The 26761-nt window shown below is 36.7% G+C and overlaps 1 protein-coding gene across 3 annotated transcripts in view; it reads left to right on the top strand.

The window, feature by feature from the left end:
* The first annotated feature begins 11227 nt into the window (after positions 1 to 11227).
* MYEF2 (myelin expression factor 2) overlaps positions 11228 to 26761 on the top strand; it is a 39903-nt gene continuing 24369 nt past the window's right edge. For 2 of the 3 annotated variants that reach the window (XM_005211820.5, XM_005211821.5), the window contains exons 1-9: positions 11228 to 11467; positions 17011 to 17219; positions 18453 to 18505; positions 19680 to 19687; positions 19790 to 19883; positions 23180 to 23371; positions 24044 to 24197; positions 24743 to 24792; positions 24907 to 24970. In XM_005211820.5, coding sequence (XP_005211877.1) covers positions 11307 to 11467; positions 17011 to 17219; positions 18453 to 18505; positions 19680 to 19687; positions 19790 to 19883; positions 23180 to 23371; positions 24044 to 24197; positions 24743 to 24792; positions 24907 to 24970 — 985 coding nt within the window. In that variant the 5' untranslated portion in view covers positions 11228 to 11306. The remainder of the gene's footprint in view (positions 11468 to 17010; positions 17220 to 18452; positions 18506 to 19679; positions 19688 to 19789; positions 19884 to 23179; positions 23372 to 24043; positions 24198 to 24742; positions 24793 to 24906; positions 24971 to 26761) is intronic. The other variant, NM_001102085.1, reaches the window with a different exon arrangement.

Raw genomic sequence — 26761 nt, forward strand, 5'->3', positions numbered from 1 at the left:
CCATTCACCTATTGAAGGACATCTTAGTTGCTTCCAATTTTTGGAAATTAAAAGTAAAGGTGTTTTAAACATCACTTGCAAGTTTTTGTATGAACATAATTTTTCAACTAATTTTGGTAAATAACTAAGAGTGTGATTTCTGGATTGTATATGGTAAGGGCATGTTTAGCTTTGTAAAAAGGTAACATGCTGTCTTTCAAAGTAGCTATACCATTTTATGTTTCCACCAGCAATAAAGTAGAATTCCTGTTGCTTGCTATTCCTCATCAGCATTTGGTATTGTCAGTGTTTTGGATTTTAGCATCCTAATGGCTATGCAGTGATATCTCCCTGCCATTTTCATTTTCAATTCTCTTATGACAAAAGATGTTGAATATCTTATGCTGATTTTCCATTTGTATATCTTCTTTGATGAGATGTCTGTTCAGATAGTTTCTGACTTTTTAATTTGGTAGTTTGTTTTCTCATCATTGAGTTTTAAGAGTTCTTTGTATAGTTTGGAAATATGGCCTTTACTAGATACATGTTTTGCAAAGATTTTATCCTTGTCTGAGTCTGTCTTTTCATTTTCGTAAGTTGCCAGGTATTTTTAGGAATGATTTTATAGAACATGAGTTTTTGTTTTCAGAAATGCATGGTTAAATAAGAAACATTTGTATACTTCATCTCAGATTTGTAAAACCAAGGTAGCCAAACTGAACTCATATTTCTCATAAGCAAAGCTAAACTGAATGAGTATTTAGTAAGACTGAAAAAGCCTATGATACTATGTAAAAGTTGGTATAAAATAAGTTGAAGCTAGTGGCAATGTATAAAATAATACTTAAAACTATGAAGATTTTAAGGAGGAAGTATAAAGCTAATGGTTTGAGAATTAACTTACATATTTTTTACATAGTATTCTCTATACACAGTAATTCTTTTTTTTTACACAGTAATTCTTATATAACTATCCCAAGACTTTAGATGATGCTCAAAGCAATAAACATTTGGGAAGAATAAGGTCTGAGTTTTCAGAAAGGTTTTGGACAGAACGTCTATCCTGGGACTGTAAGAACATCTGTCCTCACAGTACTACCATACATCCTTAGTAATCTGAAGGAAACTCTGGGAACTCACAATTGAGATTTGTTAATGGAGCAAAAAGTATAACATAAATTACAAGTTTCTTTTTTTTAAATACACTTAAACTTATTTAGAGGTGCAGGGATTCCTATCTCTAATGGACACAATGAATGAATGGATGAATAAACAAATAAATATAGTCTCTCCTTTGTTTTGGGATATCTCAGAACATATACTAAATAGCTTAGACACTGTGCCAAATATTATTTATTGATACTCAGCATTATCTTCACCTTTCTAAGCTCCCTTGTATAAGACATTTCTCAGACTCTGCTAATTCTAACCTAAATTCAACATACGAGAAGCTCAGGTATAAAATTTAAAGGGAGGGACAGAGAAACCACTAGTCTCAGCAACAGTAACTTTGTAGGTATCAGCAAATGGCAGATGAGATGTTATACCAGCAGCTTCAGGGCATAAGGAAGTTCTGAGACTTACCTGCTGCTACATGAAACAAAGATAATTAGTGGCGGTTCCCATGATTCCTGCCCTGCTTAATTTTTCAAACCCTAGCAATAGTTCCTGGACCTTTGCTCCATCAATCGCACTAATTATTGTGTAAACCTCTCTGTCTTTGTGCATTAGATCTACATGAAATGCCTACAGCTGGATTGAAAGCTTTTATTTCTTTTCCTGACTGAGTACTGAATAAAGAAAGAAGTAAAATCATGGAAATACACCTAATCAACTTTGTTTATATACATCAATATGTTTACAGTTATGCATATAGACATATATATTTTTAGCATGTTTAAACAGTTTGTGAATTGAAATATAATGACATGAAATCACTTCAGCCTACCAGTCTGTAATACATCATGAAAAATATATTACATTTGTATACTACTGAAAAAGTATTGTTTCTAACAGAGTAAGCTCATATGCAGCTATAAGGAAAAGTATAACCCTTGTTATAAAGGGTTGCAAAAGGGTAGAATTTTTGGATTCTGTTCCATTTCATGAAACTGTAGTAATAGAAACCCAATGCAAGGCATAAAGGGAATGGAGGTTCTTTTTCTCCCCAAGCAAGAAGTTTGTATATAGGCAGTCTAAGGCTTATACACTGGCTCTGCGAGGTCCTATTTTTGTATATAGGGATACAAAAATAGGTCCTAAGTTTGCATATAGGCAGCCTAGGGCTTATACACTGGCTCTGTGAGGTCAGGCTTCTATTTTTTCTGATTTGCCATCTTTAGCTGTGGCTCTTGTCCTCAAACCTGTTATGTCATGGTTTCAGAGGGATACTCCACCATCTTGCCTCACAGGAAAGCAGGGAGGCAAATAACTTACTAGGAAAGATTCTTCTAGCAATCCAAGTGTATTTATCCTTACAACTTCTTAGAGTTGTGTCCTATGACCACTCCCAGTATTTTAGTTGGGCATATTGCTACTAGACAAAATTGTGATTCTGTCAGTAAAAATAAAAAAGAGGGAGACTGATATCAGGCAGGAAACTTGTACTGTTCTACAGTAGACAGCAAAGGAACAAATAAAAACCAATGCAAAGGATGTCCTCAAGAAAAAGAAAAAAATAAAGCTGTGTTTGTGTGACCACACTGTAGACTACTGAAGCAAACTGGTTTTTACAAAAAAACCTTTTGACTATCATGATTAAGTTTAGCTGTGCTTAATAGAAAGACTCCAAATAGTAGCATATTAATCAGGATAGAAGATTTCCTCCAACTGAAAACAAGCTTGAGGTAGGACTATGAAGGTTGTTCATGGTGGCTTCATGGTGTCATCAGAGACCCTAATTCTATTTTCCTGTTCTAGCAACTTCAGTACTTAGCTTTCAGTCATAAGCTCACTTCATGGTTCATCATGGTTACCACTGCTACAGACATCATTTGTCCATTCCAAGCAGCAGCGAGAGGAGACAAGAGAGGACAAAAGGGCCACTCTTCCAGTTAAGTCAGTCCCTTCTAAGGAGCCTCCTCCTCAGTCCTCACAACATTTCTGCTCATATCTTAATAGCCAGAATATAGATGTGTGGCCACGCACAGTGGCAAGTGAAGCTAGGGAATGTGGACTTCTATATTCACAATCCGGAGAAGGCAATGCCACCCCACTCCAGTACTCTTGCCTGGAAAATCCCAGGGACCGAGGAGCCTGGTAGGCTTCAGTCCATGGGGTTGCTAGGAGTCGGACACGACTGAGCGACTTCACTTTCACTTTTCACTTTCATGCATTGGAGAAGGAAATGGCAACCCACTCCACTGTTCTTGCCTGGAGAATTCCAGGGACTGGGGAGCCTGGTGGGCTGCCGTCTATGGGGTCACACACAGTCGGACATGACTGAAGCTACTTAGCAGCAGCAGCAGCATATTCACAATCATCTTAAATAAATTTCTATTATCAAATAAGAGGGATATGGATTATGTTAGTTGTTAAGTCTATCATTACCATTTACAGCAGCAGTCCCCAGCCTTTTTGGCACCTGGGACAATTTTTCACGAATAGGGGAGGGAGGGGGTGGTTTGGGAGGTAATGTGAGTGATAGGGAGTGATGGGATGGGGCAGATGAAGCTTTGTTCCCTCACATGCACTCACTTCCTGCTGTGGGGCTGGGTTCCTACCAGGCTGAGGACTGCTATCTGTCCAAGTCTCTGGGGTTGGTACCTCTGATTTATAGGATTATATTCAAATATGCATGACAGTGTGTGGATTAGACCTTATTAGTTAACACTTTAAGAAATGTATTACCCCTTCTAAATGTGGTAACTAAACATTGAGAATGACCTTGCTAAAAAGGGCAATTAAGTTAAAAACAATGTTTGCTACACAATAATCATTTTCATGAATACTCCTTGAGCTAGAATGCCAAATTTGGAATAGTTAAAAATATTACCACATGATATCCATAGCTTTGGACAGAGGAAACCTAATTCATGGATTTACTGAAGAGGAGGGAGTAGCTATGCCTATAGGAAGGAAAGTAGGGCAGAATCCTTAGAAATTTGCTCTTCTGATTTTTCTTTTAATGGAGTTACTGGAATGAGATTGAGGAAAAGGCATGGTGATTTAAGGAATTAGAAAGAAACCGACACAATATTGTAAAGCAATTTTCCTCCAAAAAAAAAAAAGAAAAGACAATAAAAAAAATTGAGACTCAAGTAAGTATCCAGGAATTAAAGGAGTGTTTAGTCTTCAAAGGAGAAAACTGTCCCAATATTGCTTACAAAAATCAAAAGTAAATCTGTTAATGGGCAATGAGCCTAGCATTGTAAAGTGGAAAAATGAAACAATTATTAAAGGAATTCAAGCAACACTGTTGGTATTATCTGAATTATTTGAATAATTGAGGTGAAAGTGTAATTCCTGCCTGGATTACTCAGATAATTGACTTAATTCTAGACTTCTCTTAACTACTTGAAAACTTTCTTATGTAATTTTAGAATGATAAATGCTAAAAAAGACTCCTAAGTTACACAGAGGAATAGGAGAAGAAGAGAAGAAAAAAAGAGAAAAACAGTAAGCAGTTAATTGTCAGAATAAATCTATTCTTTCAAGTGATAATAACCAATATCCACTTTTTCATCACAGAATGAACTTCTATGGTGAAAAAGTGAACTATATATGTATTTCAAATATAACCTGCAGTATTTTTTAGTTATAAATTCCTTTCTTAGTTTTAGTTTTCTAAAGTTGGGAAACAGTGGCTTCAAATTCAGCCATTTAGTTTTGTAAAGTCAAGTAAACTGACTTGAAAAACATACTATTTCTTTGACTTCATATTCTTGGTCTTTGCCTTCAGTAAGAGAAGTGAGGTCGCTCAGTCGTGTCTGACTCTTTGCGACCCCATGAACTGTAGCCCACCAGGCTTCTCCGTCCATGGACTCTCCAGGCAAGAATACTGGAGTGGGTTACCATTTCCTTCTCCAGGGGATCTTCCCGACCCAGGGATTGAACCCGGGTCTCCCACATTGGAGGCAGACGCTCTAACCTCTGAGCCTAAAGCCAAATTAAAAGAATGTTAGTGGCTACTCCATTCTCTTCTTTGGTAGCAGAACCATAGGCAATGAGCTCAGTTGCCAACCTCCCTTACAGATGGGTGTGTCATGTTGTTACCAAGTCCAAGCTCGCTCTGCTTGCCACAGGATAGGTGTTGAGGCAAGGAAGAGACTTTAATCAGGGAGCCAGCAGACCACTCTTGCCTGGAAAATCCCATGGATGGAGGAGCCTGATAGGCTGCAGTCCATGGGGTCGCTAAGAGTCGACACAACTGAGCGACTTCACTTTCATTTTTCACTTTCATGCGTTGGAGAAGGAAATGGCAACCCACTCCAGTGTTCTTGCCTGGAGAATCCCAGGGACGGGGGAGCCTGGTGGGCTGCTGTCTGTGGGGTTGCACAGAGTCAGACATGACTGAAGTGACTTAGCAGCAGTAGCAGCAGTGGCTACTCCATTCTCTTCTTTGGTAGCAGAACCATAGGCAGTGAGCCCAGTTGCCAACCTCCCTTACAGATGGCTGTGTCATGTTGTTACCAAGTCCAAGCTCGCTCTGCTTGCCACAGGATAGGTGTTGAGGCAAGGAAGAGACTTTAATCAGGAAGCCAGCAGACCAACAAGATGGCAGGCTAGTGCCTCAAAATAACCATCTTCTTGGGGTCTGGATGCCAGGTTGTTTTATAGATGAGAGAGAAAGAAGCAATGAGGAATTAAAGTCAAAAGCAGAATAGAGAGGGAGATGCAGTGGGGAAGTAAAGTGAAAGAGTCCTCAGTCTTGCAAAACATCTCCAAGGGAATGTCCAGCCTTGAGAAAATGTTAGCCTTCAGGAGAAAAGGAAAGATATACCCATTTGAATGCAGAGTTCCAAAGAATAGCAAGGAGAGATAAAAAAAGCCTACCTCAGTGATCAATGCAAAGAAACAGGAAAATAATAGAATGGGAAAGGCTAGAGATCTCTTCAAGAAAATAGAGATACCAAAGGAACATTTCATGTAAAAATGGGCACAATAAAGGACAGAAATGGTATGGACCTAACAGAAGCAGAAGATATTCAGAAGAGATGGCAAGAATACACAGAACTGTACAAAAAAGATCTTCATGACCAAGATAATAACGATGGTGTGATCACTCACCTAGAGCCAGACATCCTGGAATGTGAAGTTAAGTGGGCCTTAGGAAGCATCACTACGAACAAAGCTAGTGGAGGTGATGGAATTCCAGTTGAGCTATTTCAAATCCTGAAAGATGATGCTGTGAAAGTGCTGAACTCAATATGCCAGAAAATTTGGAAAACTCAGCAGTGGCCACAGGACTGGAAGAGGTCAGTTTTTGTTCCAATCCCAAAGAAAGGCAATGCCAAAGAATGCTCAAACTACCGCACAGTTGCACTCATTTCACACGCTAGCAAAGTAATGCTCAAAATTCTCCCTCCAAGACAGGCTTAAACAGTACATGAACAGTGAACTTCCAGATGTTCAAACTGGTTTTAGAAAAGGCAGTTGAACCAGAGATCAAATTGCCAACATCCATTGGATCATCGAAAAAGCAAGATTGTTCCAGAAAAACATCTACTTCTGCTTTACTGACTATGCCAAAGCCTTTGACTCTATGGATCACAACAAACTGGAAAATTCTTAAAGAGATTTCCTGATCACCTGATCTGCCTCATGAGAAACCTATATGCAGGTCAGGAAGCAACAGTTAGAACTGGACATGGAACAACAGGCTGGTTCCAAATGGGGAAGGGAGTACGTCAAGGCTGTATATTGTCACCCTGCTTATTTAACTTATATGCAGAGAACATCATGCAAAATGCCAGACTGGTTGAAGCACAAGCTGGAATCAAGATTGCCCGGAGAAATATCAATAACCTCAGATATGCAGATGACACCACACTTATGGCAGAAAGTGAAGAAGAACTAAAGAGCTTCTTGATGAAAGTGAAAGAGGACAGTGAACAAGTTGGCTTAAAACAACATTCAGAAAACTAAGATCATGGCATCTGGTCCCATCATTTCATGGCAAATAGATGGGGAAACAATGGAAACAGTGTCAGACTTTATTTTCTCCAAAATCACTGCAGATGGTGACTGCAGCCATGAAATTAAAAGACACTTGCTCCTTGGAAGAAAAATCATGACCAATCTAGACAGCAAGTTAAAAAGTAGAGACATTACTTTGCCAACAAATGTCTGTCTAGTCAAAGCTATGGTTTTTCCAGTAGTCATGTACGGATGTGAGAGTTGGACTATAAAGAAAGCTGAGTGCCGAAGAATTGATGCTTTTGAACTGCGTGTTGGAGAAGACTCTTGAGAGTCCCTTGGACTGTGAGGGTATTCAACCAGTCTATCCTAAAGGAGATCAGTCCTGAATATACATTGGAAAGACTGATGCTCAAGCTGAAACTCCAATACTTTGGCCACCTGATGTGAAGAACTGACTCATTGGAAAAGACCCTGATGCTGGGAAAGATTGAAGACGGGAGGAGAAGGGGACAACAGAGGATGAGATGGTTGGATGGCATCACCAACTTGATGGACTTGAGCGTGAGCACGCTCCAGGAATTGGTGATGGACAGGGAAGCCTGGCATGCTACGGTCCATGGGGTTGCAAAGAGTCGGACATGACCGAGCAACTGAACTGAACCGAATCTCTTCTATTCACAGGTGAGAAGGGACAAACTATCTCTCCATGAGCTGAACAAAGGCACATTAGTTTAACAGGGGGGCAGGGTCCTCCAGACAAGCCATTGAGTATGATTATAATAATAAAAGCAAGTCATAGAAACAGTTTCCAACATGGAGTCAGAATTGGCTTCCTCCCTGCAATAATGTGACTAAGTTTTGACCTGTGAGTGGGAAGTGTTGTGTGAGACTTCTGAATAGGAGCCTTCTTTTCTGAACAGCTTCTTGCCTTCAGTACAGACAAAATGCCTAATCTCCAGTAGCCAGCTTGGGCCCTAGGGTGATCTTTAAAATGTTCACCACACACTAGGGTGGTGAAAGGTCAAGACAGAAGAAACCTGTTCAGTTCAGTTCAGTTCAGTTGCTCAGTTTTGTCCGACTCTTTGCGACCCCATGGACTGCAGCACACCAGGCCTCCCTGTCCATCACCAACTCCTGGAGCTTGCTCAAACTCATGTCCATAGAGTTGGTGATGCTATCCAACCATCGCATCCTCTGTCATCCCCTTTTCATCCTGCCTTCAATCTTTCTCAGATTCAGGGTCTTTTCCAATGAGTCTGTTCTTCGCATCAAGTGGCCAAAGTATTGGAGTTTCAGCTTGAACATCAGTCCTTCCGATGAATATTCAGGACTGATTTCATTTAGAATTGACTGGTTAGATCTCCTTGCAGTCCAAGAGACTCTCAAAAGTCTTCTCCAACACAACAGTTTAAAGGCATCAATTTCTCAGAAGAAACCTGAGTCCATGATAATTGTGGAGCAACTATACCTGCTCTGGGATGCCTTCCTCTATACTATTTTTACTTAAAAGAGTAATAAATTTTATCTTGTTTAAGATACTATTATTTCTAGTTTCTGTTACTAACAATACAATTCCTAAATGATGCACAAATTATTAGTTGAAAATATTTTGGAATTTTAGTATTAGATTTCCAGGTATGTGTAATATAATGGTTCTTTCCTCAATCTCCCTCCATCTCCCCCTCTCTCTTTCTGCCACTCTATCACAAATACATTTCAATTTGTGAGAGATAAAACTAGGTAGTTATGTGAGGTTGCATCAGTAATGCATTTTGTGCCATTGCAAAGGATGAATATTGTAGTATGAGAAGGTAAAAGTTAAATCATTACTCAAGATTTTTCAGTATGTGTATATGGACTTAAAAAAATAAGTGTGGAAGGAAAATTAGAAATGGAATGTAGCAGTACTTTGTTAGCAAATGTGTTTTTAAATTTTTTTTTCACGTTTTGCTAAGGTAAGTACAATATAATAGCTAGTGAGGGAGGAAAGATCAATCTATAGAGCAGTCAGATGGAATAGTAGTTATTCAACATTTTCTCTTCAGAAGCTGCCCCAGTTCTCTCCATCTTTTGAGATTCAGCTCTTATATAAAGTTCTAACAGATCTCCCTATAGAAATTAACCTCTGCCATTTATGCATTTATCAGGACTAGAGTTAAATTACAGTAAGGGAGGTACATGTCTTAGGTACATCATTTAAAGGATGCCAAAAAGCTCAGTAATCAAGATAAATATTTTAATGAAACATTTTAATTAGCACACTACAGTATGCAAGCCAGAGTCCTGATTTTGTAAATAAATTTTTAATTATACTTCATATTTGTCTCAATTATAGCACTCAAATAGTGCTTTTCAAAAGTGTTCTCCCCTAATAGGGAATAGGCTGTATCTATTTTTGTATTCCTCATGTACTTACTACTCTGTTTTAAGAATAAAGGCCTCTTAAAAAATATTAAATTGAATTTTTTGAGATTTTGCAAGAATATACTATACAAGAGACTGCAGGTTTGTTTTCATCTTAAATTCAGTAACAGCCAAAGAATAACAGAGAGTGATGGATGTTTTGAAAGTATTTACAATTCAGTTCTATGAAAACCACTTGACTTTTCTTTGATAAAACCCTGCTCAGCCTGGAGAGATAGGGAATTGTAATACTACTTTATATTCATATAGCAATTTGCCCTACATAAAGTTCTTTCTTTTAATCCTCATCTTAATCTTGCTAGGTAGGTATTATTATCCTTATTTATTACGGAAAGATTGAAAAGTTAAGTGACTTGTCCAAGGAGTTACAGGCAGACAGTGGCAGAGCAGGGGTTTTAACCCAGTTTTTTTTGTGTCAAAAATCCAATGACTTCTGCTACTCCAAATACTAAATCTTGGAGAACTGACTGAGGAGAAACAATTCATGCAGTAACAACAGCCTGTGTTGTGTTTTTGAAACAATGTCAGTGGCACCCTAAACAGTAGTATTTTACCAAGTGTACCCATAGAATTAAAATTGTTCTGATTTTTATGTGTGTGCGTTTGATGAAGTAACTCTTCTGGCATAGGATTGGCTGCTTAATGGTATTTTTTAGTTGAAGGAAAAAAACCCTACACATTGAAATGTCAAGGAAACGGGGGTAATTGAGGAAATTATGTATTACTTGAGTATTAGTTTCTGACTACAGCTTTACCGCTAATGTGTGCATGATATTTAGCAAAGCATGTAAATCATACATGTTTGCCTCTTTATGAAAAGAAAGGTTTGGTAAGGTCTTTGAACTTTTCAGCTGAAAAAGGTTATTTCAATGTGAAATATTATTATGGTACTCCCAAGTTAGAAGTTGATTAAGTTTAATGAGTTTCTTTTTCATACTTGGGGGGAAAAAATCTATGACTGTATTTTAAAACTCCATACAGTAATTAAATTTGTTTGAGAGCCTGTAACTGCTTCAAATAGAATTTCCATCAGCTTATAATAAACACAACCAAAACCCCAAATGTTCATTATTGGCTGTCTAGTAGGTTTCTTATGAAAAGTATAGATTCTCCTCATTGATTGCTGCCTGGAGAATTAAAAACTTGAGTCTTCTTTTTGCCTTATTCTCTAGAACAACCAGAACTCAAAGGAATTCAAAGCCATTCTTTCTGGTGAATTGCAACCAGTCATCAATGACTATTTATTGAATGTCCACAGGGTGCCTAGGCACTGAAGTAGCAGGTGATTTATTTGCATTATTCAAAGGATTTCTAAGGGGAGTCTGAACATTAGCAGACGTTTTTAAAGATACTAAGCGGTGTGTGCTTCTCTAATTTAAATTGCCTCTACAGGAAATGATTAGAATAGTCTAGGTTTCAGAGCCCTAGGGACTTCTAACACCCAGAGCCGACTTTTGTTAGTGAAAACCCCTCTGGGTGCCACAGGACTGAAGGGGCTGGGGCTCAGAACACTCCCCTACCACGGGCTTCAGGACAAATCAAGCCCTCCTTGGGTAGGAGCAGGACCGTCTACGGCCATGGTGGCTTACACACGCCACCAACCCATCCTTCTACTCCCCTCCCCGCGCACTCCCACTCCCTCCCCTCTACCAGCTCACACCATCTCCCAGTCTCCCAGCCCTGACTGGTTCTCGCGAGATCCGGGCAACTGAGCGCTCGGGGCCTTTTCAAATCGGGATCCGTTACCGCTTTGCCGGCCGCCGCCATTGTCGCGCTCGGAGCCCCTCAGCGCAGGCGGCGGAGGCGGAGGCCGTGGCGGCGGGATGGCTGACGCCGACAAGCCCGAGGTGCTTAGGGCCGCTGGCGACGACAGCCCGCATCGGCAGCCCTCGGAGCCGCCGGGCGAGCCCCGGCGAGAACCTCACCCGCCCGAGCAGGAGAAGCAGCCTCCGCAGCACAGCAGCAGCTCCAATGGCGTTAAAATGTATTGTCTTTTCCTCAGGGGACCGGGATGAGGTGTGGGGCGGGAGATCGACCTGGGGGCGGGGGGTGTCGAAGCCGGGGCTGAGCCTTGGCGGAGGATAACCGTCCCCGGGCCGTGGGCGGCGGGTTGGTGCAGGTGCAGTCGGCCCTCTCCCGGGCCCTCCCCGCCCGCACCGAACCGGGGGAACCCGGATGCGGGCCTGGGGGCTACCCTCCCCTGCTACTGACCCAAGACCCCCTCTTCCCGGACTTCGGTTGGAGAACCCTTACGCAGAACTCGGCGGTCGCCACGATTTGCAGGAAAATGGTCCCCCCCTTTAAAGGCCAATAGTTAGTGTTCATCACTAGGGAGTAACTAGGGATGACATCATCGGACATTGCCTCTTAACCGCCGAGAACGTTTGTAAAAGGAATATCCGCACCCCGCCCCCCACAATCTTCCCGGCCTCATTCTGAGCTGTATAAGTTCACTGTTGTTTTCTAAACTGTGTATTCATTTCTTAACTGATCTGTATACTAAGAGGAAGTTTAGTACTGTGCTGTGAGACCGAATCCATTGTGTTATCCTTGAATTGCTGAGAGGTACTTTAAAAAGGGAACGGTGCGTGGTGCCTTGCTCCACCCCTTTCCCTACCGCTTCCCCATGTTTGTCAGCCACACAGGCTTTTTAAAAAAAACTCAATGCGGAATGGTAGGATCTTAATTTTGGTAAAATAAGATCATTTTTTAGTTGAAGGAAACCCACTACTTAAAACATTGCAGCTGTCATCAGTGCCGATGAAGAATGTAGTCGGTTCGAGTCATAATAATTTCCAGTTAAAAGGAAATGCTGTGCTTCCCTTTGTTCTTGTTATATAGAAGGAATATGAAGTCAGAAATTTCATCTGCACATGCCCAGCTCTTTAAACCTGAAATTGAAAGTATGTTAATAATTTTGTGAAAACATTAAATTTACTAGAAAGTAGTGAAGATAATGTTCACACTAAAGTAGGAAAGATAAAGGTTCTTACTTTTCTTTTGTATAAGAATGTTTGGAACACTATGTAAGACCTGGACCAGTCTAAGGGTTGATTGCAGATGAAATAAAGTAGGTCTCCCAGCTCTGTTATGTACTCTTGCTCTCAATTGGATTTGAATAGGATGGGCAGTATCTTCTAGAAAAAACAGAGATCTGGGTATAGGAGATTTGACCTATCTCCTAGTGGAGTTTATTCCTAGGTGGAACCTGGTGCACTTAGTAACTGAAGACCAAAAGAGTGAATGAAGCATTTTCTACCCTTCGTACCAAACTGTGGGCTTTCAGGGATTTGGCATCATAAATATAAGTGAAAAACTGTGGAATGAGAAATAAGAAGTACTTTGTTTTATCTAAATATGGGCCTGCCACCTCCTTATCAAAAAGTACAACCTTGAAATATGGAGAGAAGCCCTACTGCACTTGGGTATGATTAGTATAATAGTCTTGGTACAGATAAAGCTGGTATCTGAACTTCCATGAGATCTAAAAGTCTCTAATCCCTTTTAAAGTCCTATGGGGGTGTAGATAGACAGAAGTGAGAAGTGGGAAAAGAATCACTTTCACTTCTTACTGAAGCAGAGGTAAATACAAGGTGAAGAAATGTTACCAGTAAATACAGATGCAGATTCTTTTCATATTGCTTATAATTCATCTTTCTCCCTGCCTCTTTTCCCAGTTGTGTAAGAAACCAGTTTACTATCAGGGGTTTCTTGTACTGTCTGTTCCTTAAGAACATACAACAGACCATCATGGATCACTTGGACTTCCTAGGTGGCTCGGTGGCAAAGAATCTGCTTACCAATGCAGGAGACCTGGGTGTTTAATCCTTGGGTTGGGAAGATCTCCTGGAGGAGGAAATGGCAACTCACTCCAGTATTCTTTTCTGGAAAACCACATGGACAGAGGAGCCTAATGGGCTACATACAGTCCATAGGATCAAAAAGAATCAGACACTGAGTGACTGAGCACACAGGCATGGGTCACTCATACTAAATAACTGGAGACATTTACCTACATCAGCCTCACAACCTTTTTTTTGACTCTGGGCACCAACTGAAGTAGTCAACAACCCAACACATAAACCTTGAGTTGATTCACCATATATTCTTAATGATAAGAACTTGTAGCACTGATAAAAATGGCCACATATTGCCTTAAAATGTATGTTGCTTAGAGGTGAACAGAGTGCTCTTTGTCATCAAGACTGAAATGATTTTTACTGAGGCTAGTCCATAGTGATTGAGCACGGAGGCAGCTATGTCGGCATCAGCTATGTCTTACTCCTCTTTGTACTTAAAAACGCCCGGTAAACATTTAAGAAATGCCAAAGTGAACTTTCATATGATCATGAAACTCATATACAGAGGATTTATTTGGCATGTTCATATCTTTTGACAAGAAATTAAAGATGTTTCCCTCTGTCTAGTCTTTTTCTTTATGCCAAAATGGTATACTAGCTCTCCTTTTCTTAAGTGAATGCGAGGAAAAATAGCAGTGTTGTTATAATGCTTCATTATTCATGTGTGACTAACAACTTGGAGCATATGGAGATTGAGAGTTACATTATGATGCTTGTATAAAATACTAAGCATTGGTGCAAGGTGTAGTGTTTGAAGTAGAATAGTGTTTTTATCATATTAGGAGTAAAGAATGGAACTGGGCTTAATTTTGGATCTCATAGTGTTATGCTTTCAAAATCATATATTAAAACTAGGTCCTCATTTGATGTTGGATACTGATTTTTCAGAAAGTTAAGTTATTTGGGTAGACATAATTCAGTCAAGAATAGATAATGTTTTTGTAACATAGAATCATCACAGCATTTCAAATACATTAGAAGGGAGATTGCTTAGATGAATAGTTTGGGGATTATTACATGGAATTCTGAATATAGTGCCAATATTTTGATTCCCTCAAGAGTTTTCACATGTATCTTTACTGACTTTCCCATAGTGTGTTTATGACATAGAAATGAGTTCAGAAATTGAGTAATTATAGTTCAGTTTCTTTTTTAAAATTTATTTTTATTTTAGAGTGTTTCATTGGTTTCTGTGATGCAACAGCATGAATCCACCAAAAGTATACGCATATCCTCTCCCTCTTGAATGTTCCTCTCACCCTTCCCCTATTATTATAGTTCACTTTCTTAACAATCAGACCATACCTTTAGCAACTACACTGATCTTACCTTCCATAGTAATCTTTATTTGTGCATTGTAGATGAGCAGTTTAGCAGTATCTTTAAGATGCCACTAATTGGGAAAAACTTAGAAGATCCTGGTAATCCCTTGAGCAGTAAAGAGCATATCCTTTACTACTCAAAAGTGAAAGTCACTAGAGTCTGACTCTACTGAAGTGGGTAGCCTTTCCCTTCTCTAGGGGATCTTCCCAACCCAGGGATTGAACCCAGGTCTCTCGCATTGCAGGCAGATTCTTTACCATCTGAGCCACCAGGGAAACCCAAGAATACTGAAGTGGGTTGCCTATCCCTTCTCCAGGGGATCCTCCCGATCCAGGAATCAAACCCGGGTCTCCTGCATTGCAGGCAAATTCTTTACCAAATGTCAGGGAAGCCTTTACTACTCAAGAGATTATATTATTATTACTACTGAAGGAATTAATGATAATGATCCTACATTGTTGCTTTTTAGTGGAGTTGTCAGATTGTTGTAACTTTACAACATCCATGTAAGAATAAAAGAACATACTTCAGAACTTTGTGCAATTTTCATAGTTGGTTTCACCTAAGAAGAAAATGGCAGGGGAAGGGGTATTTGGATAGGGACTGTATAGCTGTCTGCTCACCTGAACAGAGACTTACTTTAAAAATATTGAATTCAGACTATGTCAATAGGTTCTTTGGGGGATGGAAAGAAGGATTTGTTCTTGTATCTGATGTACCCAGGAAACAGAAAAGTCCTCTGTGGCTTTTGACTGCTTGCTGCCATTTATAGGAGTGCCACTCTGTTTAGACAGGTGGGTACTTGGTAGAGTACAGTTGAGGAGATTACTTCCAGGCATGCTATTTCTAATGAGGGAAAGAGGTCTGAAGAGGTGGCAAAGCATATTTGGCCCTCATGTGTCTTCCTTGATTTTAGCAGTTTTTCTGGCAGACAGTGGCATCATCTGTGCTCAGATGAGTATGGTTTCTATTTTGAACTATTCGTTCAAAAATGAATATTTGTCAAGCACGTGTTACCATGCTAGATACTGCTGATATCATTGCAGATGGTTTTTGTTCTCTAGCATTTTACATACTGTACTCATGGCTAGGTTGTTTCCTGCCCAGAAAAACAGCTACCCGAAAAGTTCGATGTATTGTAGAACAAGTGACTACAATTAGAGCTGTGTGAAGTACTGCAGTGTATAAATCACACAGTTGCTTGGCTTACGAGATAATATGGAGCCTGGATTATGAAACCTGATTGGTTGTCAGAATAATCCAGGAAACCTAGGGCATCATTCTCAGAGATTTTTCTTAGTATGTGTTTGTGAAAAATTGCTTTCAAATTGAAGTTTTAATTAAATTTAAATTCAGTAGGGTAATTGGTGGCTTAAAAGAAATCTATTGTTACTTCTGTTAAAGATTGCTTTTGAAAAGTAAATTACATTTTAAAAATGTATATCCAAATTTTTATCTTTAGGATTTACTTTGTTTACTTATATGTTACAGATGTTTGGTGAATAGCATCATGTAATTGAAATGTGATTACAGTCTTTTAAGTGTTTTTCCAGTTAGGGCCTCATTAAAAAGTAGATTTATATATTTCTGGTTCATGTTGCATTTAAGTACTGCTTCTCTCCTCCATCCCATCCCACCTATTATAGATATTACTCTTAATAAAAATGGCTCGCTTCTGTGAAATACCCTATCCTAATTTGTAGGTTAAAACAGGAATACTGAACACGAAAATAATAGGATACCTTATCAAGTTGGTCAAAACTGGCAAGAGACAAAAATTATGAGAGTCATATGGGGAGTGTATAGATATAACTGTGTTTTGATTATGTTTTTAAGCAATGGAGGAGAAAAATTCTGGGAGGAAACTGTTAACCTTTAAGATACGAACTTTTTCAGTGTGTCATTTTGTAAATTAAGTTTTTAGAGTTCTGAATGAGGCCCAGACAGTTAATTCTCCATTAACGGTGGCAGTTTTAATCTAAGAATAAATAATCTAAGAATAAAATCACCCATTTCCCTCTCTTGTTAGGTTCTAACAACATTTATTAAGTAGTATCATGGGAAAAACTGGGTTTGTTTGAATGCTACAGCTATTTAATATGGAAACAAGAAGGGTTGTTAAATGAGAACTCTGGTAATATGCTAAAATCATTGCTTTGAAAAGACATTGATTGGATAATTTCAAAGGCAATAGTTGAGTCTCCAGCTGCTTTCCTTAGGTCTAACTTAGGGGAGAATTTTGTGAAGTGATAAATGTGAAATACTTATTTTAACATAGACTTCCACTATTGGAAGCACCACTGAGGTTTTCTTTTTGTTGTTCTGTTTTGTTTTTAATTCACAGGGAGAATGATGAATCAGTCAAAGAAGAGAAATCTGAATTAAAAGAAAAATCTACAGGGAATAAGAAGGCCAATAGATTCCATCCTTATTCAAAAGATAAGAATTCAGGCACTGGAGAAAAGAAGGGTCCAAATCGTAACAGAGTTTTTATTAGCAACATTCCATATGACATGAAATGGCAAGCTATTAAAGATCTAATGAGAGAAAAAGGTAACTATTTTTGATAAACTCATTGTTGGATGATCTTCATTTAGAATGGGGAGGGAGATAAGGAAACGTTTTTCATTCCTCTTAGCCACACAGACTCAAAAAATTGATTTTTGTTTATTTCTTGACACATAAATTAATCTTTTCCTCTTCTTTCACTTGGTACAATTTCATTACAAGGTAGTATGGATAAATGAAGTTTTTTTTTTTTTTGCCATGTTAGTGGGGAAGGAGCGAGCCAACATATGCATGCCACCAAGAATTTTGTTAAAGTGATTGCTTTGTCTAGTTGAAGTTTTTATAGATTTTTTAAAGGACTATTGCATTAGGTAAGCAATACATTTAGTGTGTTAAAGTATGAATAATAAGGTCTGATTATTTCTTTTTCCAAAAGCTGTTTTGTTATTACTTGGTGGAGTCTGGAATCTGGCTGTGGAATTCATTTTGTTTGCATTGTCATGAATGCCATGATGCTGTCTCTGCAGTTCTATATTAAAATTGCGTTACTGCTGTTGCAGTTTTGTTTTCAGAATAACCTGAAAACCTTCATTTTATATATATGGTTTGTTTTGGGGAAAAATCATTTTAATACTTGATCTTGTAAAAGTTAGTTTTGTTATCTCTTGAAAAATTGAGTTTCAATAGTCATGCAAACTATGTACTTGGTTTTGAGGCTGATCTAATAAATAAAAAAATTTTTTTTGCATTGGTGTATCTGTTGTAAGGTGACAACTATTTGATTGGTTTTATTCACTGACTTTATTTAGAAAGTGTGTGGCTTGCTGTGAAGCATGACTTGTAAATTTAGTTTACTGACGGCAAACATGATTTGAAGACATTCAGGTAGAAAGTCACCTTAAAACAGCTGTTGTGTGTAGGCGACCAAAGTTATTTGAAAAGTGCTAATGTTGATGTTTTTAATATGATAGGCTAAGGGACCTTTTGTATGTATATGTGCATTTGTTCACCAACTATATCATGCTGGCCAAAATATGATCTGTAGCATGAATTAGGTTAATATGGTTGTTAGCTTTTTTAGAGAATGTGGATGATGTACATTTCTGAAAATTAGTTAAATTTACATAGCCATTGACAGGAGGTATGTTGGTCTGGTTTTGATTGTTGGTGAATAATAGGTGCTTTTCTGTAGAGTTGTGCACAGGTGTGCAGTAAAGCAAGATACTGGTGTTTAAATGTATTGTTTCTTGGTATCTTCCTTTTGTATGTCTTATGTAGTTGGTGAGGTTACATACGTGGAGCTCTTTAAGGATGCGGAAGGAAAATCAAGGGTAAGTGCTGTGGGCAATAATCTGCTTGAGGTTTAAAAGTTCCTCAGCAGTTTAATTTTTGTATAATACTTGTACCAGTTTTTGGAAACTTAAGTTTCATTTTGTTTTACTCTATTATGAAAGATTTGAGGCTTTATACTAGCAAGTCTGACACACAAACCAAACTAGCTGCCTTGAAGAGGTGGGTTTTGAAAATGCTCATAAAGGGCATTCACTTTTCTAATGCTCTAAGGTAATGCTTCTTAGCCAATAGATTTTAATATAGGATTTTTTTTTGTTGTGTTCTGATGTCTTCAAGGATATTTTAAAAGTCACTGAATTGATAATATTTCCTCAGAGTTCCATGAGAGGCCTATAGCTTAAAGGTGTTATTTCAGAATGTATGTTTGAAACTTGCACTAAAGAGCTTACTTTGGTAGCTTATAGGACTACAGAAAAGGCAGTGCTCTGACCAATTGGATGAATATAAAAACATTGATGATTAAATTGACAGAGAAGGAATTGGTTGATAGATTTTTATTTTTAGCAACAAAAGCAACGTATTGAATATAATGGAAAGCTTTTTAACAATGTTTAATTATATTAGCAAAAACCAGTTGGGTGCATGAGAAATAAAACTTCTGTAATCAGATTCAAAGGGCACTTTGAATAATAATAATGACAAGGAACTATTTAAAAAAATGATTCTACTACTTTGTTTCTTTAGATAAATTTTTTAAAACATAGTTACAACTGGATGTTATTAAATTGTGTGTAGCCAGTTTTCTTTGAGAACTTTGTAAAAGTAAAATTGGAAAATTTACATTAAAATTATTTGTATACCATACATCTTTGAAAAACACACATAACAATGTAAGGATAGGTATTTGAGAGCCTTCAGTTATTTCCTTGATTGAATTTGTGCAATGACATTGCTTTAGTTTTAAAGAACAGACATCTAAAAGTAAAAATGTGCTTCTTAGATGCTAGATTCTACAATCCTAAATGGATAGATCTAAAAATTTATAGGAAATTTGCGGTCATTTGCCTGTTATATTCTGGAGGTGTAAAAAACAGAGTGATTGTATTATCAATTGCTTTAATGATTTAAATGTTAGAATCTATCATTAACTTCATCTACTGATCCAAAACTTTTTTTTCTTTTGCATATATTGACAAATCTACCTGGATGTAGGGTTGTGGGTAAGAATTTTTTTTTTTTAGTATCTTAAGTGAAATTTAAATTTATGATTGGAAAAAAATCTTAGTACATAAACATTTCCTATAAATTTTTTTCCCATTAAGTGTGGTTGAATTCAAAGATGAAGAATTTGTCAAGAAAGCACTAGAGACAATGAACAAATATGATCTTAGTGGAAGACCGTTGAATATTAAGGAGGTAAGATTTATTGTATTTAAAATAATTTAAACACTTGAATAAAAGGACATGGCTTCTTTGGATTTTCATCTGGTAATGTTATTTATCTGATTACAACTTTTTTTAAAGCATAGATGCTTTATTAAAGTGTTATATAATTGATAACAGTTTTGCTTGTATGTGGTTTCATATTTGCTTTTAAGCAATATCCTATGTATTTGATTTGTCACAAATTATTATAAGCAGAGGTGTATGATTCGTAAAAATTACAGGGTTCAGAAATTTAAAGAGGACAATGCTGACTTTGGTATAAACGCTTTCAGTTTTCAGATTGTGTTGTCAGATTTGAAAAATATTGTAGATATTCTTGTAGTTGATAAAGTTTACTTAGTGATTCAAATACCTTATAGATTTAAATAAAATTGATACTCACTTTTAATAAGTTTAACCTGAAACTATCTCTGATTAAAATTTAAGAAAAGTTATAAATCTATTAGTGAACTATATAACCAGAACTTATATAAATGCATGTTTAGATGCCTCCCCTAAAATGAAGATATTCACTTTGTGTGAAGCAGTGTAAATCTGTTGACAGAAGAATGATCAGAAGATAAAATGAAAAACTGTTTACAGTTAGCTGTTAAATTCACCTTGGAAATGGCTAGCTTGAAGAGAAGTCATTTTCATATCTCTCTTTAGTTCATATTGTTAATCTTACCTGGATAGTTTGATCACACACCACTTAGGCGTATATCCTTTTTAAAGTCTGTAATAAGAAACAACAGAAGATATGACTTTAGGATGCTGAAGAGTTTCCACCAACATGGATACAAATCATTGTGGAACAGTACTGTCAGTCACAATTTAATGTATTATGGTATTGGTTTGAGTCCCAGCTCTATCATTTTCTAGCTGTGTGACGAGTTAACTGTAATAATAATTTTGACTGTTGTTATTGCTGCACAAGGTGGGAGTGTAACTTGGTCCTTGGTCTTGTGTTCCTGGAAATGAGATGAATAATAGTTTAAAATTAAAGGCCATGCTGCCAGCAAATAAAAGTATCCCCTATCTCTTTATTGGAGTCACCTTCTGAGTTTCTTTAATTCTGTTTGAGCGTAGGGGTTTTTCGTTTTTGTTGTTGTTAGTATTTTGACTGAGAAGTAGAAAATTGGTAGAGGAAGTTTAGACTCTAGTAAGCTGTGCCATTTATTTGGTATTAAATAATTTTCATGCATAAGCCAGGACCAATTTGTCAGAAATGTGTTGATACCCTAATAATTTCCCATAAGGAAGTAACATTTGTAGAACAACCACCATGTAGGAAATTATAATTCTGAGAATTATGACTTGCTTTTTTTATGATGTTTCCTATTCCTCTTCAAAAGACAAGTATTACAGGGAATTCTCAGGTGGTCCAGTGGGTTAGGACTCTGTGTTCTCACTGCCAAGGGCTGGGGTTCAGTGCCTGGTCCAGGAACTAAGATCTCACAAACCTCACAGTGGGGCCAAAAAAACACACAAGTATTATAGGTTCTGTGTTTGTTTTGTTATTTTTTTAACTGGGAACAAAGCCCATTCTGTTTGTGTTCTTTTAAGTTTTAGCACATTGTAGATCTTGGTAATATTTCAGAGACCCTATAACAGATTTATGTGATCCAAGGTGATATAGAATACTTCTTATTTTTAACTTCCTAAAGAGAAGAATGATTGAGTTGGCCGAGCTAAATGATAAGGTGTTCTTTATTCAATTAACTTTTCTGGATTATTATCTCTAAAGGTTCCTTTCTTGAAATTATCTGATTTTCACATGGGTGGCTAGGATCATTGCTGAGAAATACTAGTTTGAGTCTAGGGAAAAGTATATTTCCAATGTTCATTAACAGATATTAGAATTACATTTTTAAATTTACTTAAATATGCTTAGTAGCAGTTATAAAATTATAGGCTCTCTCATAGCAATAGTAGACAGTGACAGACAGACTGACACCTAATGGGAACGGAGGACTAAAAACCATGCTGTAGTAGGTGGTTTTACATAAGTTGTGTTTTATATATGTTTTATGGTATATATGTGTGTGATTTTGTGTGTATATGGGTTTATATGTATATCATACATAAAAATATAGCAATATGCTTTATTAATATTAAGATGTTAAGGAGAAACCGACTATCTTAATGGCTCATGAAGCATCTCCCCTGCTATGTCCTCCTCCTTCCACCATGGGTAACCACTATTCTCAGTTTTGTATTTGTGCAAGTTTTTGAAACCTTAGGCCTGAAACATTTATTTATTAACTTAAAAAGTTATGTAGCATTCTTCAGAACATTTCTTTGCTTTTTTATTTCTTCATCATGATGGAATACATTGAATGCCAGAATACCTTTATTCTTACATTCACTTCACCTTCTCTTCTCTTAGCCTTCCTAGAAAGGCTAGGAAGGCTTTCTAGGCTTCCTTATTAAAGTCACCCAGCTTTCTTTTCATTAGAATTCCCTGACCAGGACCAGCAGAGTAGAATGTAGATGGTTACATGTATCGTAATCATTTGGTATTGCAGATAGTAGTAGTCTGGGTGTTTATGTGGTTTTTGTATTTTGTACTCTACTGAGATAAGTGAGGAGTATGTTTAAGCTTGCCTTTTTTTAGTTTTGTTTAAAGGCAGAATGTTTCTCTTAAAAGTTAATGAACTAAAGAAAACAAAACCAAACAATGTTTAGTACCATTCTTTACTTGGTACTTAGCCTTTCTTTATCTTCTTCTCTCCATCTCAAATTATAATCATTTTTGAGGTTGGAACGTGTATATAATTCTCTTTTGTTCAGGAATAAAATTTGCAGATTGTAACAGTTCCCCTCTACCCAAGTATTTCTGGGTTTTGCAATAGTTTGTTCTGCTATTGAAAGCTTTGAGGTAATATGAATTTGACATTGCTTTGGGTGTATAGTGGTGAGAATTCATCCCTGCATTTTGAAAAGGAAAGAGTCACAGTAAGTATTTGCCTCTTTGAGTTATTTGTATGTGTATGTGCCATATATTTGTATACCTGTGTGAGGACAAAATTAAACTAATTTCAAGTTCTTAAGTGACTTTAGTGATTGGAAAGAGGTATTTAATTGACATCCCTGGAGACTGAAATCTTTTGTCTGTCCACAGGTTTTTATGAGACTGGATTCTCTGGATGAGAAAAAGCTCACTCTTCAAGAGGGCCAGTAATTTGAGCAGTTTGGATAGCTGCTGTAGAATTTGAAGTTGTTATTTTAGTGATACAGATTTACTGATGTATATAGTGGCATTTAACATTCACTGTGTGTTATAGGATCCTGATGGAGAAAATGCTCGTAGGGCATTGCAACGAACGGGAGGATCATTTCCAGGAGGACATGTACCCGATATGGGATCGGGATTGATGAATTTACCACCTTCCATTCTCAATAATCCAAACATTCCTCCTGAGGTTATCAGTAATTTGCAGGCTGGTAGACTTGGTTCCACAATTTTTGTTGCTAATGTAAGTTTAAGCTTTATTCTAAAATTTTGCCATTCAGATATTTAGTTTTAATCATGAGATTGTTAGATGAATGGGTTACAGGTTTATAAAACATTTTGCTTGTTTTTAACTAAAGTAAGCCAAACAGTAATTATCATAAACTCAAACCCAATTTGAGTCCATAAATACAAGGTTAGAGTATAAACACAAGTATTTAGGATTTTTAAAAATAGAACTGTGGAATTTATAAACAAACAGTTCTTGATATTATGTACTATTATTGAATGTAATTTTAGTCATATTGGTAAGTGGATTTCTTTCTTTAGATTTGATATTTGTGAATGTGCATGTTGTCGTTGGTTTGTCTTAAGCTTTTGAAAGTCAGTGATATCAATCATACTTTCTAAAATCTGAATTTCTGTCAGTAAAAATAGATGTGAAAGTTTCAAATGTACAAAACAGGACTGAGCAGCACTGAGAGGCTGTTTTTGAGAATTGAAAAAAATAAGGGTAAGGAACAACATAGATGTAGCTTACTGATCTTTAACAACTTAAGATGTTTCTATTTGATACTGTTGATACACTGTTTTACAAGAATTAGAATTCTTTATATTTTTGAGAATTTGGAAATGATTTGTATTAAGTGGGGAGAGGGGTTAATAGGTATGTAACTTTATATGATTTTATATTAAGCTTGACTTCAAAGTTGGTTGGAAGAAGCTAAAGGAAGTGTTCAGCATAGCTGGAACTGTAAAGCGGGCAGATATTAAAGAAGACAAAGATGGCAAGAGCAGAGGAATGGGCACAGTCACTTTTGAACAAGCAATTGAAGCAGTTCAAGCAATTTGTATCCTGATTTATACTTGAGCATTGTTTAATAAGGTTGAAGTTTGATACCATTTTGTGGGGATCATGGAATTTAAGGTTGCCTTACTTAGAAATGTGTATTAGAATTTTGTCTCCAGTGCATAAAACCTTTATTATGTCCAAGTACTAAAGTCACTCTTAAAACTTGAATTAGCCATATTATACAGCCCTAGTATTAACTTTTTCCTACTTTCTCTTCCTACTACAACTAATTGTATACATGTTGTCGACAGTAATGTATCTCATTGAACATTAACATAGTCACTTTAAATGATGCCTAGTTAGTTTTCTTTTCTCAGTGGTTGGATTAAAATATATTTTATTTATAAAATAAAACTATAAAGCAAAGAATTGAAGCTTTTTTTGAGTATGTGGAAGAGACTAATACAAATAAGTAAAATATTAAAAGATGTTGATTAAAATATTAGGGGTAGTTTGATGCTAAATGTGATTATTAAAGATGTGTTTGTGTTCAACTATAATTTAATAGTTGTCCTGACTGGCTTTCCTTGACTGAACCAACAGCTATGTTCAATGGGCAGTTTTTGTTTGATAGACCTATGCATGTGAAAATGGTGAGTTCCTGTGTATCACTTCAACTTTCCAACCTCAAATTTTACCTGCTTTCTTCTGTGTTACAGATCTTTTAAATTGTATATTAACCATATAATAAACTTTTTTGCAACTAGGATGACAAGTCTGTCCCTCATGAAGACTACCGTTCACACGACAGTAAAGCGCCACAGTTGCCGCGTAAGTGACGCTGCTCCTAGAGCAGTGCAGGCTGTCCTGTGCGAACAGGCCTGTTTCTGCGCTCGCATCCCTGCTGGCCCTCCTCCGTTTGATGTTTTGAGTTATGGAACTAGTTTGTCCTGATTGATTAGGAAGACTGAGGACATAAATATTTGCCACTTTTCTTTTCCTTTTTGTAGTTTTTCCTGATTATAAAAGCAGTATATACTAAAAAGTTTGTTAAGGTCTTATGTGGGTGGGGAGAAAGTCTTTGTAATTTTATTATCCATAAATAACCTCCATTATAACATTTTTGTGAATTTCCTTCCAGTGTTTCCTTATATGTGTATTTTTTTTTTTACATATTTGAGAACTACCACATAAATAATTTTCTATTTTTTTTTGTTTAGCATTAGAATGTAAGCACTATTCCTTGTTATAAATTCTTTCTAAAATTTTTTTATTGGCTATTAACGTATCATATGGATGCTCCATAACTATTTCAGTGTTACCTATATTTTGGGTATGTTAACTTTTTTTCCTTTAATCACCAACAGAGTTTTCCCTTTTTCTTTTCTTTTTGTATACAAGTTTTTGGTATGTTTTTGGTTATTTCCTCAGGATAGATACCTTGAAGTAGATTTATAGGTTTTCAAGTGATCAGTGTTATCAAATTATTTTCCAAAGGATTATAAAACAGCAATATACTTAACATCTGTGTCTCAATGCTCCATCTTCAAAGTGAGGATGCTTATGGTACCTACTTTGTGGATTGGCATGAGTATTACGTGAGTTACTATATAATACATGTCAAGTGCGTAGAACAGCTCTGGTATAATGTAAGCACTCAGTAAATACTCTTATTCTTTTTGTTACATTTTTCTGGTTATTATTAAAGTTTTTTTATCATAAACTGTTAATTTGGACAAATATAAAATCACTCATGTAGCTATCACAGACCATATTTGTTTTAGGTGATTTTTCTTTAAAATAACATTTTATAGATAAAGATTCTCCTCTTACCACCTCCCACTAGATAACTTTACCTAGAGGAAGCAACTTATGGATACAGTGTTTATCATTTTATCTACATTTTAATAATTTGATTACACATTTATATATCCATAAATGTTATATGAAATTGTTTTGCTGGATTCAAAATTGGGTGTGAGTGAAATTATATTGTTCATATTCTGCAACTTGCTGTTTTTGGTTTAACATTGTTTTTGAGATTTCATGTATATTGAAAAATTGTAGCTCTAATCCTTTCACTTTAGTGGCTAATGCCACATTTTGTAAATATATGTGTGTGTGTATTTTAGGTTATTCTAATTTTTCTGTTATAAGAAACAATACTACTTTCAGGAGAATTTGTTCTCTTTCCCTGAAAATGCTCTGTTCTCTCAACATTGGTAAAAGTGTCCGTGGTGTGTAGTGCTTAGGGGAAGATTTTTACCTATTAACTTTATTTACTACTATTTATATACTATTATTTACTATATTTACTGTTGCTTCTTGAGTCCATTGTGGTAATTTCTATTTTTCTGAGAATTTTACCATTTTTTTTCATTTTCAGATTTGTTGGCATAAAATAGTCTCTTTTAATTTGTGCCGCAGCTATAGTTCTGTCATTTTTAAATTCCAAAGGTTTGCAATTCCTCTGTTTTTCTTAGTCAGTTTTGCTTGGAGATTTGTCGATTTTATTAGTGCTTTTGAAGAAGTAAATTCCATTTTTTATATCTTAGTTTATGCTCTTAGTTTTATTTCCTTTTCTATTTCTTTGGATTTAGTCTCTTAGTTTTGTCCTAACTC

This window comes from Bos taurus, chromosome 10 (genome assembly GCF_002263795.3).
Source record: "Bos taurus isolate L1 Dominette 01449 registration number 42190680 breed Hereford chromosome 10, ARS-UCD2.0, whole genome shotgun sequence".
Taxonomy (NCBI): domain Eukaryota; kingdom Metazoa; phylum Chordata; class Mammalia; order Artiodactyla; family Bovidae; genus Bos; species Bos taurus.